General features: G+C 40.5%; 1 protein-coding gene across 1 annotated transcript in view; it reads left to right on the plus strand.

Moving 5' to 3' along the window:
- crybg2 (crystallin beta-gamma domain containing 2) overlaps positions 1–13,309 on the plus strand; it is a 38,149-nt gene extending 24,840 nt beyond the window's left edge. Inside the window, exons 7-24 of the mRNA XM_085791214.1 lie at positions 3,811–3,858; positions 5,196–5,314; positions 7,013–7,211; positions 7,884–8,023; positions 8,105–8,231; positions 8,335–8,370; positions 8,519–8,658; positions 8,832–8,958; positions 10,020–10,180; positions 10,270–10,396; positions 10,491–10,523; positions 11,138–11,250; positions 11,357–11,486; positions 11,581–11,720; positions 12,056–12,179; positions 12,506–12,664; positions 12,777–12,936; positions 13,219–13,309. Of these exons, the coding sequence (XP_085647340.1) occupies positions 3,811–3,858; positions 5,196–5,314; positions 7,013–7,211; positions 7,884–8,023; positions 8,105–8,231; positions 8,335–8,370; positions 8,519–8,658; positions 8,832–8,958; positions 10,020–10,180; positions 10,270–10,396; positions 10,491–10,523; positions 11,138–11,250; positions 11,357–11,486; positions 11,581–11,720; positions 12,056–12,179; positions 12,506–12,664; positions 12,777–12,936; positions 13,219–13,307 (2,172 nt within the window). The 3' untranslated portion in view covers positions 13,308–13,309. The remainder of the gene's footprint in view (positions 1–3,810; positions 3,859–5,195; positions 5,315–7,012; positions 7,212–7,883; positions 8,024–8,104; positions 8,232–8,334; positions 8,371–8,518; positions 8,659–8,831; positions 8,959–10,019; positions 10,181–10,269; positions 10,397–10,490; positions 10,524–11,137; positions 11,251–11,356; positions 11,487–11,580; positions 11,721–12,055; positions 12,180–12,505; positions 12,665–12,776; positions 12,937–13,218) is intronic.
- The last annotated feature ends 2,953 nt before the right edge of the window (positions 13,310–16,262 follow it).

Here is a 16,262-nt window from a genome sequence, read left to right on the forward strand (position 1 = left end):
ACAGCCAGTGCATCATCATTGTATTTTAAACTGGTTCCTGCAGAAATCTTACATCAGCAGAAAGTGGAAGTAAATTGGATCAAATCCAGTAATCACACCTGTCAGGTCCATGTTATTTCCACTCAGCATCATTAAATCAGATAGGAAAGGGCGGGTATCAAGACTTACGTTTATGCATGTATGTACTTGTTCCTGCATGCAAGTGTCCACATGTGCACTCAGATGGAAAAAACTGTTTAGGACATGTCTAAAATTATTTTTGTTGGCAAATTACCTCTTCAAATGTAGTGCACACACCCTCTGTCCCTCTCCCTCTCTCACGTGTCCATGTTTGTTGTCTGTTAGTCAACAAACAAAACCTAGTTATGGTCGCGCCAATACTTTTCAGTTGTTCTTCCTGTTTCACACCTCTGCAAAGAAACAAAGAACACTTTATTTATTCACTCAGCATTACAGCTAAGTATTATATCTTACAGTTGTATCTGCCAAGAGATGGCAAAGACAGAAGTGACCCCTGCGGGGAAAGTTGGGGTGTTGTGTGAAAAGCAGTAGAACCAGCTCGTCACAGTCTGACACCGTGAATGATGCTGTTCTCTGCTGTGAAGTATATCGTTTTTCTCCATGTATAGCACAAGGTAATGGTGTTATTCATGTGCAGGTATATGCAAATCTGACATGAATGTCATCAGGTGTTGCTGGACTACATGTGGTAGAATCCTTAAGTTACATTCCTGCCTGTGATTACTCCTACAGGTAGCCACCTGCACAGAGTTTGTTTGAACTAAATGTTCAAACGAGGGACACTTAAAAGGCACACTAGCTTTGTGGCAGGGAGTTTTTTGCTAATAGTGTGCTGTAATGTAGATTTTTTTCACACTATAAAAACAGACTGTACACAACAGTCTAGAAAAATAAAGATTTTATATACTCTATACTATTATATTCACATTACGTATATCTTTGTATAAACTACCAAAGGAACCAAGCCAAGAGCTGACTTTTATCAGTGAAAAGTAGTTTGCACATGTGCTGTTATGACGTGGGCGTGTACAGGGACGTATTTTACAACGTTATCCTGGTTGGCTTCAGTAAACTGAAAGAAGAAAAAGAATGCAAATGTAGATGTGCAAAAACTGGAACAAACATACATGACTGTGAACACGCTTCAGGACTGATGTGTGCATGTGTTTGTCAGAGTGTTAATAGGATTACTTGTGGTAAACTCCTTCATGCAGTCAAACCACCAGTGACACTTGTGTCAGCAGGTGGGCGTGAGGCCTCTCAATCATTTAATCTTGGCAGAACACCGTCTGCTTCTTTCTCGGTTTTTTTTCTCTCTCTGAAGTCTCAACTGGGCTCCACACCCATCCAAGTTATCTGTTTGTTCCTGCAGAGACACGGCCACACCTCTCCCTTTGTGTCTATCCTCATATTTCTGTTTGCTTATATGTGATGAAGCGGAGACGACAGAAGGAGTTGACACGCTTAATTATCTATCTCCTTCTGTGCATTTAATTGTGCTGTCTATGAGTTTCCTGTAGCTACCTCGTGTCCATGCAAATTCTGAAGATGCGATTTGCTGCGACTGCACATTCCATCTCCTGCAGGCTACCCAATTTTATGGGAGAGCAGATCTTGTACTGATGCAGCCCGGAAGGGAAAGAAACGGAGGCTGTGAACGCATCACTCCTCATGAATGATGCAGGTGTTTCACCTTGGTTTGAGTTGACAAGTAAAGGCAAAGAGAAGTAAAGAAAGAACCGAAATATGAAAGCAGAATATTTAGGCTGGTCTGAATAATTCATTGTTTGTTTTTTTAAAACATGAAAATAGTCTGTTTTCAAACAGCTAGATGTACTGTAAGAGTTGAATGTAAAGCCAGGCACCACTGATTTCACTTGTTAGCATTAAGTTTTGCTCAAACCTCTGTGGTGCAGAAATATGTGTTATTGCTATAGTCATTATCATTAATTTAACAGTTCTTTACGTACTAGTCTGGGGGAAATGTGGCAAGTTCAGCATCAAACTTTATTTCACAAGTGGCAAATACAACATGAACTCTGTCTTGATGTTTTTTCTTCTGCTGAAGGTAGCATGCTAACTTGCTAACCATGGCCTGTGATTCTACTGGAAAATTGGCTCATATCAAGTGCCCTACATTAGCTTCATTGTATCTCTATTCATATAGACATTGGATTAATATGTGATTTATATTTGGTGGATAAAAGTGTTGTGTTTATTCAAACTTTTAAAGACAGCAATGGTTTAATCTTTTAGTCTAATGTTTAATATCTATCATTACTGTTTGGATGTCTTTTTTTGCTTTTAATGTCTCATAAAAGGCTCTTTGTCTTTTTGTTACAACTTCTAAGGCCACTCTATCAGCTGTGAGCTTCCTCAGGTGTTGCAATCAGGTTACGTTACAATGCCACTTCAGTCAATACACAACTCTTGTCAGTCACCAGTTTAGATAAGGCTTTTCTCTCTACATAGACTATACACATTGCTATGACATGTTGACTTTGTTGATTATGCAATACGGCAACATTGTTTCAAACATTTCCACCCGTGGTCACATAAGAAAACAAAGACACATGATTTCACTGTATGGAGACTGTTAGTAGTTCAGACATAGTGTGTTGTTTATTGTCAAATAAGTAAAGTAAATGTTTTCCATGTGAAGAAAGTGCTTTATATCACCACAAAGTTAAAGCTCCAGGCCTTAGAATACAAAAAAGCAAAAGGAAAATGCAGGAACTTGGCCGATGAAGCGAGGTCAAGCATTTGTTCTTGTGGTAGGAGGCAGTTTTTGTTTTTGTGCTATGTAATGAGTCACTCTTTTATTTACTAGGTCAGTGCTGAAAAGGCACCAGAGGGTCTTTCAGCTGCATGGCTCACTTTCACTCAAAATGTTAAAAGGTATTTTCTGTTAGCTAAAAAAAAAAAGCACATACTGTATGCTATTCTGACTGATGTGTTGGCTTTGGTCACCGAGCCGCTTATATATATTTTTTATGTATCTATTCAAAAAAAAGTTTTCAATGTGAATTAGAGCAGAGAGGCCTGCTGGAATAATAGGTTCGGTAGCAGGACCTCTATGGTGGGTAACATGATCCGGATGATAACCTGTTTCCGATGGGGCTCTCAGAGAGGCCAAGGGACACCTGAGACCAAACACACACACACACTCCCATACACACCAGTCTCTCTAGTGCATCAATATGCAAAGTGCACCTGCCCCCACATTCCACGTCTGATGGGTAAATAGGCCAAAAATACTCCTATTATCTAAACTATGATTTGTAAAGCAGGAAATACTCATTGCTCTCAGGAAGAGAGACAGTGAGTGGGTAATTTTTGTAGAACAGTTGTAGAACCAACTTCAGGTGAGCTCATGCTGTATGAAGGTGCATCTGGTTGAAAAGGTACATGGGAGGAATGTGAAAGAACCACTTTTCTGTCACAAATGATGTCCTCTCTCCTCACTCCTCCTTGACGCCCCTACAACCTGTTGGACAGGGTGACATCAACATAACGTAAACAATGTTGGGATTGCACAGCATGTGTAAATTTGCTTGGTAGAAACTGGGTGTAATCTATATGATTGCTGGGTTTACTGTGCACTTTCACATTTATAAGATAATATTGATATCAGTATTCCTCTTATATGATATATGAATTGGCTTTTATCTTGACCTTTTTATTGTATAATTATTTGTTTCAGGGTGATAAGAAAGAGCATGTTTTGCCAAATATTGTATATAGTTGTGTTTATTAAAATTCAAAAAATGCTGTTTTCTCTTTGCACAGCTCACTAAAGAGAAGGAACATGGGAAACTCAATCCTCGTCCTGGAAAGGTAAGTCTACATGAAACAATGTGCTGCTGAGATACAGTATATGTACTAGTTCACATTCAAAGCTGCTGTACAGCTGCTTTCACTGATTACCTTCAGTCAGAGCAGTAATATCATCACCATGGAGGTCGCATTACTGTGGAATTTGCTGCGACACAGTCACTGTTATTTTCACATGCCACAGAGCACATTCATTTAAAGGTCCCATATTGTATAACTAAAGTGAGATTTGCATGTCTCTGCCTCTGAGTGTTTACCTAAATTCTGCTATATTTTTATTCAGTCACTTAGAAGGGAGGCTCAAAAGACTCTTCTCTGATTGGTTCAATGATCTGTTGTACTTGAGAGACCTGAGAAAACACATGTAAAACTGCCTTGAGATGGTCTATTATTATGTCTAATTTTGGATTAACACTCATAATAAAACTAAATATATAAAATATGGCACCTTATGTTATAATTAAGCTCAACCCCCTGTTAATAAATCAAGTCAATCCCAGAGCGACAGAGCTTTTCTTTTGGTTGATCCGTAACCTCTTTCTTGTGTAACGATGCCAAATGCTTATGAAATAGTAGACCACGGGCCGTTAAACCATTTGTTTCCCACCAAATAAACGAGCATGTAGGTCTCCATTGTGATTTCAGGTTGGGAGTGATGCCAGTCAAACAGCATACCTGCCTCCTTTATCTTTTGCGAGGGAGGCTGCATGAAGTATTAACATTTAAATGTCAGGCCTGCTCCTGCATGCAGCCGAGGAGCTCTTCATATTCTTACTGACGTTGTCCTTGAAGGATATGGAGCACAGGAGGTGGAGTTGACATTTAGGTTTAGTGAGCGGGTATTATTCCATGCTGCAGGGCCTTACACCTGAACAGCCGAAACATGTCTGTTCTCTATGTGTGAACAGGTTTTTCTTTTTCTTTTTTGTTTTTTTTAAAAAGAGGCTAGTGTACTCAGATTAAATATTAAAATACGATCTTTTTCTTTTGTTTGTGTGCAATCTTGTCATAATCCTGTTGCTGTGTACTTTGTGCTTTATCCATGCCTTAATTTCCTATACATCACTTTTCAGTAACATATGTGTAGCTCTTAATTCTTTGTCATCACTTTCATTTTTGACAGCTCTGCTATAGTATCAGTCTAACCATCCATGTAATTAGCCTCTCAGAACACAGAACTGACTTCCCAATCAACATATTTTATGTCATAAAAACTGGATCTCCCTTTTTGTAAAGCTTTAGATCTGATGCCCCATCACCTAAAAAAAAAAGAAAGGGAGAAATGTCTTCCCACATATATATTTAAATGTATTCTGACACCCACCCCTTTTTCTGTCTAGATGTACATTTTTGACCGACCAGGAATGTGCGGCCAAAGGATCGAGGTGCGCAGTGATGTCATTGATGCTACACCATGGGATCTGCAGGAAACAATCTCTATCAGGGTTGTCAGGGGAGGGTGAGTGTTTGAACTAAACATGGACCCCTCGACAAGTCCTGTTTCTTCTTTCAACTTAGTCTTTAATAAAAGTCTTAGTTTATCTTGTTTTTTTAAGCTCATACTTTTTCGTCACCACAGTTTTTTCTCTTTTAGTTTTAGGGGCTGTTTTGAGTTGGGTGCTACTTTAATTTTTCCCTTTTTATTCGAAAACCATGACACTTAAAACCTGCTTAAACTTAGTAGTAAATGTTTAAGTGCAGCAGAAATAAGTGTGCTGCATTTATGATCCACAACCACAATCTGCAAATTATCACTTTGTAATGAGTGCAGCAGCAGCAACAGCAGTGAAAGTCATAAATTGCTAATGATCACATAACCAGATGCATCCAGGTTGTAAGTATTTTCCTTGTTTGTCACTTTCTGCTGATCATATATAGGCCAGCCACTTGCCAGTTATAGCAGTTAACAAACAGGTTTGATTTTTACAACCCTGACACATTCTTGGCGCCACATTAAACCCAAGACCTCCTAAAATTGTCACCTTTGCAAAAGCAGACGGACGATTCTCTTCTAGAGAAGTGACGTGTGTACTGTAATTAAACGCTGTGTTTAAAACCTCTCTCTCTGTGGATGTGCTTGTAAGTTGCGAAAACAAAACTGCCATTGATACAGCGTGGGCATGCAAATGCCACAGACAGCTGTACACACCCACACCCAAACTTATACACACACACAGTGGCACTCAGATGTGGAATGTTTTATTCGAGCGCAGTCAAAGAGGTGAACCTGCAGAGACGGTGATGGCATTGCTCTGACCTGTACACTCAGCAGGCTCCACATGCCACAATGGGATAATTATACTGTCAACTCAAGCATCAAGAACTGAGCCACGGCCCAAACCTTAGCTAATGCTGTAATTAATGTGTTATGCAAGTGCCAATTGTGCCCCATTAATCCATGATTTAAACCAAGACCTACTTTCTTTTTCTGTGAGATTACCTTGGTTAAGTAGTGCAACAAGTCCAAAGAATAGTTTAAAGGTACTTGTACTTCTTGTGGCCGTTTCCATTTTGTGCTTTTTCTACTCTGCTACAGTTCAGAATGACATATTGTCCTTTTTATTCTTCCATGGTTATTTGCCAGCTTTAGTTGGCTTATAGGTTAAAAATGTACATACAAAACAATGGATAAACTTATAGAATAGGAAGCATTATCAAAATAGAATGTAATTATTTTTTCTTAAGTATCCTATGTATATATATACAAATAATTGTTTAGTTGGCACCAAGTCATGTTTCGGATGTTTATAAATTGTTACCAGTTTCTCTGAACACTGATAATGGCTTAGATAAAACTTTGCTGAACAGCAGCCACTTTGCCCAGGGCCAAATCACAGTTGTGGGTTAATAAAACATTCAGAGTAGAGTCACAAAGTCTCAACTTGCTAATGCCAGTTACATAATAATGAACGTTGTTTTATTACTTATTAATTTTACTTGTCATTTTTAATAGGGAGGCAATTATGTTAGCTCACACCTCATGAAGTTGTAAGTTCCCATGTTAGAAATGAAAAGAGATTCCAAAAGACAAATGCAAAGAACAAATTCTCCTCTTTCTTACCCCATTTATAAACCCATGACCCTCTCTTCTCCCTTCCTCTCCTCTCTTCTCTCTCTCTCTCTCTCTCTCTCTCCCCCTCCTCCTCTCTTCTCTTAGATGGGTGCTGTATGAGAAACCCAACTTCAAGGGGGAGAAGATCGCACTGGATGAGGGAGACATAGAGCTCACCAACCCCTTCGGCCCTGCAGAGGAGCCGCAGCAGAACGGACAGAAGGATGAAAAAGCGGGTGATGCAGAGACAGAGAACAAACCAGCTCGGAAGTTCATCATCGGATCTATACGGAGAGCTGTCAGAGTAAGACCACTTCACTCATTTCTGTTGGTTTTGGCCGTTGTCCCAAACTGTTGATGGTGACGATAAAATGCAGTGGAACTCCTTTGTTATCTCCTTTTTCATTGTTGTTGGATGATGAAAGGAGAAATACCGGTAGCTCTCTTACATGTTTGTATTGCAGCCTTTCAGTCGCTGTCTGCTCCTCCACTCAATAGCTCCATCTAGTGTCTCAAATAAGTAAGACAGGCTGTTCCCCTCCCACTGCATATGAATATGAATTATTTTCAGGAATAATCTAAATGAGTTAATTAACTAAAACATGAATGGCAGATCAATTATATTAATACAATGCAGAATTAATATATAAGGTAGTTTAAAACCTGTTAGAGTTAATTTCTGACTGAGGCTGGAATGAAGGGAAGAAAAAACATCTTATTTAACATAATTCGATTTAGAGAAATATTTCAATGCTGTGTTTTCCAGCCTCTGGAAATTAAACTGGAGGTATAATAGCAGATACAATTACTGTCTCTTGATGGTGACAGGATCCTTTTAGTTCACATTTACCCAGGTGTATAGTTTGCTCACAGGCAGCTGTGGGACTTGTTTTCTCAGCTCCCTGAGGACAGTAGCATTACAGCCTGTTATCTCCTCCACCACATGACATTAATGGATGCTCTCATCCTCCCTCAGGACTACAGTGTTCCAGAAATCAGTCTTTTCCCAGAGGCAAATGCCGAGGGGAAGAAGGTCATCTTCAGGGACACTTCTGATGATGCTAGGATTTTTGGCTTCCCCATTAAGGCCACTTCAATCATCATTAACGCCGGGCTGTGAGTTGCAAAACACAGACTTTGTCATAGGTGCTTTATTTTATTGTTTTTCACTCACATATAAATGTTTCTACCTCTCAGATGGCTTGTGTATGCACAGCCCTTCTTCCAGGGTGTGCCCCGTGTCCTGGAGGTAGGGGGGTACTCCAACCCTGCCGCCTGGGGGGTGGAACAACCCTATGTGGGGTCATTGCATCCACTCAAAATAGTAAGTGGCAAAGCACACTGCAATGCCTGTTGATACCTCTGTTCTTTCATGTGTCTATGTGAATGGGCATCCATATATTTATTTGTTTGTTTTTTTACCATAGGCAGAACCAAGGGTGGAACACGTGAGCGAACCAAAGGTAAGAGAGTAGCCTACACTACTACAACACAGTATATGTTTTCACTTGCTTACCTTGGAGCCGTGATATGAATGACACTTTTTGATTGCTGAAGCTGAAAAAAGTTCAGTGCGTACAGATTTTACCGTAATTGCCACTGTGTCTGCAGATTGTGATCTTCGAGAGGGCGTACTTCTCTGGCAAATCCAGGACCATAACCACGAACATGAGGGACTTCATGACCAGAATAGACAGGCAGCAGAGTGCCTTCATGTACAGCGTCGGTTCCATTAAAGTAACGGGAGGAATGTAAGTGCTGCTTTCTAATGTTTGTGTCCACTTTGGCGATCCTTAACGAGTTTGGTCATTGATAGCACTGCTGCACGATTCACTGAGGAGGTTAATAGATGTGACAGAAAACCAACAACCAACAACAGGCTTAGATAGGAGTGCTTATTAACCCTTCGCCTGCTTCTGTGCAGCTGGGTTGGCTACGAGAAGGAGGGCTTCAGAGGACACCAGTACCTGCTGGAGGAGGGAGAGTACCATGACTGGAGGGTGTGGGGAGGCCGTAACTCTGAGCTGCGCTCCGTCAGAGTGATAAAAGCGGTAAGCTTGTTAACAAGTACTAATCAAATCATTTTGAAGGGTCCATTAAACAGAAAGGACAATGTGGCCTCCAAACTGCAGAATTAGTCATCTGAGTGAAAGGAGGCTGAACCAGGAACTCTCCAACCTTAACCAAAACATTAACATCACTGTTACTATGGCAGGTTGCCAACTTGAATTTGGTCATGCACATCACATTATTTTTAGTCGGACCTCTGATCTGCCTGTAAGTACAAAGACATGTCATTTAATGTTACCCACAGCCCAGTTCAGAATCTCTTGTATTTTGTGAGCTTGTGCACTGCTGCTTAGTTATACAATACTGATAAACTGTAGTCTGACCTTTAAAGGTGCCATGTTGTATAAATGTTGTGAGTCTCTCTGATTACAAAGCAGGTCTAGGTTCTACAGTACCTATATCAAAACTGTGAAGGTATCAAAATGCATATGCCCTGTATTCAGAGGCCGAGCCTTAAAACGTCAGCTGTGTAATTTTGTGATATCACAGAGAAAGCAGTCACCTCTTTCAGCTATACCCCCAAACCCAGCTCACCCATGCATGCTTGCAAGATTTGGTGTTTAACCAGAAATCTTATTTTTATTAATCTTATTCAGACACTTAGAAAACAGTCAGCCAATCAGAAGACAGACTCTGAGAAAGAAGATATAAAACTATATGGATGGTGGATCAAAACCTAAAACCCCAGAAAAATGTAACATAAATGTAATATTTGGGGCCTTTAATAAGCTGTTACATAATATACTCTACTGTATGTCCATTCTTAGTCTTATCTTATCAACAAAGTGACTTTGCACTCTTCTCTGATGAATGGCTTTTGTAATTCTGATAGTTGATGCAAACAGCAGATATCTCTCTGGATGAGATCACAATGGCCGTAGGACATGTCTAGTTCTGATTTGTTCCATCAGGACCATTAAAATGTTAGATAATGCAGTGATGATGCAAGGATGACTAGCACGTAGAGAGCAAAACATTTTATCCACACTGGGCTTTAGTGTGATTCTTGCGTAAACTCACCCGCCCTCCTACTCCTCTGCAGGACCTGACAGACCCCATGATGGTGATGTTTGAGCAGCTGGATGAGGAAAGCATGGAGGAAAGCATGGAGGAGAACACCTTCGAGGTGACCGAGGCCATTCCTGACGTGGAGCTGTTTGAGTACAAAACCTCCACGCGCTCCATCCACGTACTCAGCGGAGCGTAAGTTGATGGAAACTAAATTCACTTATGCTTTAAACGTCACTAATTTGACCAGCACTGTAACGGCTCATTGTCCACGTTGCTTCCAGATGGATAGCCTACTCTCATGTGGACTTCTCCGGGGACCAGTACATCTTGGAGAAAGGGTTCTACAATAACTGTGCCGACTGGGGCTCTGCGGACAATCGCATCTGCTCAGTGCAGCCCATCCTGCTGGTGAGGCCCGCTGTGAGGAGGGGGGCACGACCCCATCAACATGATCTGATGAGTGTCACATATGTTTCACGTCTTTGTTTGTGTTTGTTTTTAGGCTCCAGGCGACAACTCGAGGTCCAGGAATGAGGTGAATATTTATTTTCTTTGCTTTGTCATCTAGAATCACAGCAGGTCAGTTTGGCTGTGACACCTGTTTATCTCATATGAAATGTATCATATACAGTTTCACTTATCACAGTTTTATTTCACAGCTAGATAAGAGATACTGAGTTCAGAGAAAAACGTGATAGGAATTAACAGGAATAAAAGACAGATGCACACACACACACGCACAGCTCCTAATGCCCAAAAGGCTTCAGATGCAAATGTTGAACGTGAAACTTTTGGCACAAGCTGATTCATCTACACTTTTTCCTCCATGACAGGGAAACCCCTTTTATCACACGGAACATGTCATGAGGAACAAGAATAGATTTATTATTTCCTCCCAGAATGCCCTAGGCTATATACTTACATACTGTATATCCTGGTCTTATTTTGTTAAATCTTGCACATTAAATAAGAGATTATAATAAATTCTAAAAAAAAAAAGAAAAAAAAGAATGAATTAACTATAAATGAATAATTAAAAAAACAAAAAACAAATCAAATAGATAGCAATTACAAGGCTGCAGTAAAAAGACAGAATAGAAGAATTTATCTCTCACTTTCTTTCTTTCTTTCTTTCCTTCTCTCCGTCAGATCATACTTTACTCCGAGCCAGATTTTCTTGGCGAGTGCCAGGTCTTTGACCGCAACCAGGAAGAAGTACCAGAAAAATTCCTCACAAAGTCCTGCCGAGTGGTGGGAGGAAAGTAAGGAGCCATTATCTAAACAGGAAGATAATAGGGAAAACAAGTGTGGAATACACAAGCCATTCAATAGGAAATAATGGTATTAATATGATCTCCTGTGTTGCAGCTGGGTGGTCTACATGAATAAACAGCACTCTGGGGACATGTATGTCTTATCTGAGGGAGAATACCCCAATTTAACCAGCATGGGATGCCCCACCAACTACACTGTCCGTTCTGTCAAGGTCGCACCAATGGTGAGAAACTTCTCTTACACTTCAGAAAAGCTCTCTGCATTCTCTTCTTTGTTTTGCTCTGAACCTTCACCCCCCCCCCTTCTCCTCCATCTAGACTTTCTCAGTTCCCTCCATCTCCATGTTTGGCCTCGAGGGTCTGGAGGGCAGAGAGATCACCACAGAGACGGAGATCATCAACATGGCCGAGGAGGGTTTCAACAACCACATCCTGTCTGTCAGAGTCAACAGCGGCAGGTTGGTGTTTGTCTCTCTGTGTTTGTGTGTTTTGGGGAGAATGTTTGTCCATGTGCTGTTTGCGTGTTTGCATTTGCACAAGTGTGTTTGCACTGACACATGACACAAAGCACCGCGGCAGCTTCTCATGTTTTTATTAGGGTCAGGGAGTTCAAACAAACATTTGTTTGTTTGTACAGTACGGGACGGTTTGTGAAGAACCAGTTAAAAACATCTGAAATGTCAGCTAAATCAAAAAGAAACACTTAAGTACTTGCTTTGTCTACCTTTCTATGCTTTGTGATGGCCGAGCCTCAAAACACTCAGGTCTGATTTATGTCTCTCCTCTTTTGCAGCTGGGTGTTATGTGAAAACAGCCACTACAGGGGGCGCCAGTTCCTACTGGATACCATTGAGATTACCAACTGGCCAAAGTTCAGCTCACTAAACAGTATTGGCTCAATATATCCAGTCAGACAGGTTTGTTCACAAGTCGTCTTTACAACTTCCACTGCTACCCTACTAAATACTTAACCTTTGTCTTGTCATCTGGGGTAGATATGAAGTTCTGTCATCCATTTAAATTTTTGGACATTTATTTCTGTGAAAAAAAAGAAAATTAAGGGCGTAAGACTGGACTACTACTCCTAAACCTTTCATGGGCAGAATACAAGACTTGATTTACAGACACAAAAGGCCACATCCATTCATTCATTAGTAGAAAAACTTAATTTGTAGCCTTCATTATAGACAGCAAAACAACTGAGTATCACAATGTCACATCGTTGTTACTTTGCCTCTTGCAGAAGCGTCACTTCTTCCGCATCAAGAACAAAGCAAGCGGGTTCTACGTGTCCATCCAGGGCGGCCTGGAGGAGATGAAGTCAGGGCGAGTGGTGGCGACAGCGGAGGTGGAGCAGATGAGCGACATCTGGTTCTATCAGGACGGCCTCCTTAAGAACAAGGTAATACATCATTAAAAGCTTATGATTATAACCAAAACTTGAACTGAATCTTTCAAAGTCTTCTGAGCAGTTCTGATCATACCCTGTGTGTGTGTGTGTGTGTCCTCTGTAGTTGTCCCAAACCATGTGTCTTCAAGTGATGGGCAACATCGAGCCAGCTGCCAAGGTGGTTATGTGGACAGAGACTCGGCAGCCGATCCAGACCTGGACAGCTAAGATAAGAGGTCTCATCACGAGCCTTACATTCCCTGGCATGGTCCTGGACGTCAAAGGTATGAAGAAACCTTGATGAATATTTGATTTTTCCATTTTCTTAAAGTGAAAGCAAAGGTTTGAAACAAGTTCCCTTCAGAATAAGAGTTGGTGTTTGATGGGATTCCTCTTGCTTAGCTCCTCATCATAGATTCCCTTTTAATCTTTTGAACTATTATAGCCTCAATTTCCTAGAATAATGTGGTTTTATAAATATTTATATTGCTTTTACTTTATTGATGATCACTACAGTGTTACTACAATCGCTACAACTCTTTCAACAAGTTTTTTTTTTTCTTTAGGTGGCAAAAGTTACGACAAGGATCATGTGGTCATAATGCCGGAGGATGAGGAGAGGCCAAGCCAAGAGTGGGAGTTAGAGTTGTTATAAAAAGGAAAGAACAACACTCATCCTCTTCTTTACTCAGCTTTCCATAGCAGTAATAATATTCCCTTTGCACTCTGGGAACCAGCTGCTGCCACTGCCTTATGATGTAACTTATTCCAGTGCCTGTGATATACATACTGTATATCTTTTACTCTCAACTCCTTGAGCTTTTTGTACCTAGTGAGAATGTGTGCGACATTGTGAGAATGCGACGCCGGGAAAGCTGCAAGCTTCTGTTAGTTTGAGATAATGACTTTCTGTACACAAGGAAAGAGCACTACTGTAGTAAGTGCCTTGACCTGCTGCAGAGACTGGTGTTGTCACATGAGTGGAATCACAAGCAAGATTAGACGCTACACTCTGACTCTACTGTGTGCACACACCATGCATGGACAGACCCTTGCTCTCATATCCAGCCAAGGAGGGGATGGTTTGCCCTACTCCACAGCTTTGACTTCAACCTTTTTTTTTTATCAGATCCTCTGTCAACAACTTGGGTGTTAGGACACGAGTTTCCCTGTTTGAATGATTCCAGGCTCATGCAAATTCCCCCGACTGTAGAGGCAGCCGTAGTTTAAGAGCTTTGTTTACAATGGAGGAAATCAAGTTTTGAATTGCTTCCTGGAGTGAACACGGACGTGACCAGCAATGCTTTATAAAGACAGTGGACGAACGAGGCCAAAATAATGTGTAGACAGCAAAAATGCATTATGTTTATTTTTAAATGATGTTTTTTACATATACAGTATATATATATATATAAATATCAGTGTTTGTTTTATGGGAAATGTTGCAGTATGACAGGATATAAACGGGTTGTATGTGTCCAGTTTCTGTCACATTAGTCTCCTCCTGTTGTACTTCTGTTGTTAGAATCTGTTACCTGCATCAGCTACATGTTTAATATTTGAAGATATAATGTTCTATGTGATGTAAAAGGGAGTGGTTTTGGTTTTAAATGTACCGAAAACTAAAATAAATGTTATTCAATGAAAACAAAGCTGACTAATTAATTGCAGAAGAATCATAATACCCTATTTTTTTTATCATTATGGAGATACACCCTGGCTCAATTGTTTAAAATCTAACTTGGTGGAAACATTTTTCCTGATTTATTTTATTTATTTATTTATTAGATGCTATAATCAAAGGTTTGGCTCTTTTCTCTTGGTTTTTGATACAGCACTGATCACATGTTTCCTCTTAGTGCTGAAACACACCTGTGTATCTGTCAGTGGATCAGTGTTTATTTCCTTCTGGCTTATATTGATTGTTTTATTCACTCATTTGTGTAAAAATTTACACAGGTTTTCTTTCATTCATATCTCTCCTAACTGCATTCATCCATCCATACTCTCATCCATTCAGATTCATGACTGTTTTGTATGTTTCTTTATAGTGTCTCTGAGCCAATAAGGACACGCCAGTCATTATGGGATAACAACCACTCTCTCTCTGTTCTCTTATTTATCTATTCTTCTGTAATCGTGGTAAAATTGAGTTTTATTGTACTCCATTTATTATTTATCGTCAATTTTATTTATTTTATTCGTTTTATCCTTTCAGTATTTGTCAGATTCTCATGTCCATGTGTACTGTGCTGCTGTATTTGGATGTTCAGGCTCAGAGTGGGCGACACCATCACTCACTGAAATTCATCTGCCTCATTAACTTCCACTCCCGATGAAATCACAGCTGCTTTCATCACTTACACTTTTATTTTAGGCACTTTCACCTCTGACATTATCAGCTGACACTTGACTTTTATTCCTCTTTTATTTTGTCACCACCACACTCTGGACTTCCCATCATCCCATGCTTCTCTTAGTTAAAGAATATTTAAATCATCTTAACTGTTTTTTCTGCAGTCTTTGCTGCTTCACAACTTCATTTCTCACTCTACACTGATGCTTACCTGACACCACACACCACTTCCTCTTTTTATCCTCATTCATTTAAAGCTACACTTTTAGCACTTTTACGGCTGCTTGCTTATTTTTGCATTTGTGATTTGGCTGCAACACGCATGTTGTTTCCTTTTCTGGTTAAAAATGATTTTGTTGAGCCCACCTTTGGTTAATATGACCATGAGCTAAAAGCCGCAGATCAACTTTGTTTGTATTAACAACACAAGTGTCATATTTCTCTGAGCTCTGCAGGTGAATGGCAGGTAGCAGCTGAGCAGGAACGTATTTGTTCAGTGGTTTTGTCATGCTCAGTTAGTTCTGTCTTTTCTGTCCAAAATCATTTTATAAACAGATGTTTTGCGCTGCGTAGACTTTTCTCTCCTCTCTGTCTATGCTTTTAAGAGTATCAGTCGCAAATTTTCAAGCTGACAAGGGCCTTTTGTTCACGCAGACAGAAACTTGTCGGGGCCTAAAGACCATCAGGTTATACAGGAGCACACAACAAGATGCTTCAGTGGCATCCCCAAAACCAAAATCTCCGCCCTCCCTTAGTGACAAAGGTGGCTGGCATGTTGCCTGGTGGGTTTGTTTATCAGATATCTGCCCCATGCTGATGTAAAGCTGTGAAATGACAAAGCTGTAACATAAGAACCTCAGCACTGAGCAATCCTAATGATTAGAGGATACATTTTCAGACCTCAGACCTGAGAGAGCAGCAACTCCCCACACATCTTTTATTCCTTTGACTAAATCAGCCTCTGAATCTGCAGCCTGTGGTCACTTCACAGCAAAGGTCACCTGTAAACAAACCCGACTGTCTGGATTCCTGCTCTGTGAGGAATGTCAGTATTTTACAAGTGGGCTGTTGTAGATGGGACATAGACCAATGGCTGTGAGGAGGCCGGCCACTGATTGGTCAGGAGTTTGACAGACAGTCAGGTGTGTGTAGTGGGAGCAGGTGTGGCGCATTGTGGGTGGGACTGAGATACAGTGTTGATTATAGGAAGTTGTAAAAGAGAAGGAAAAACTCTACACTACACTACCTGTACAG

This window comes from Trachurus japonicus, chromosome 11 (assembly GCF_045865225.1).
Source record: "Trachurus japonicus isolate A0001 chromosome 11, Traja_1.0".
Lineage (NCBI taxonomy): Eukaryota > Metazoa > Chordata > Actinopteri > Carangiformes > Carangidae > Trachurus > Trachurus japonicus.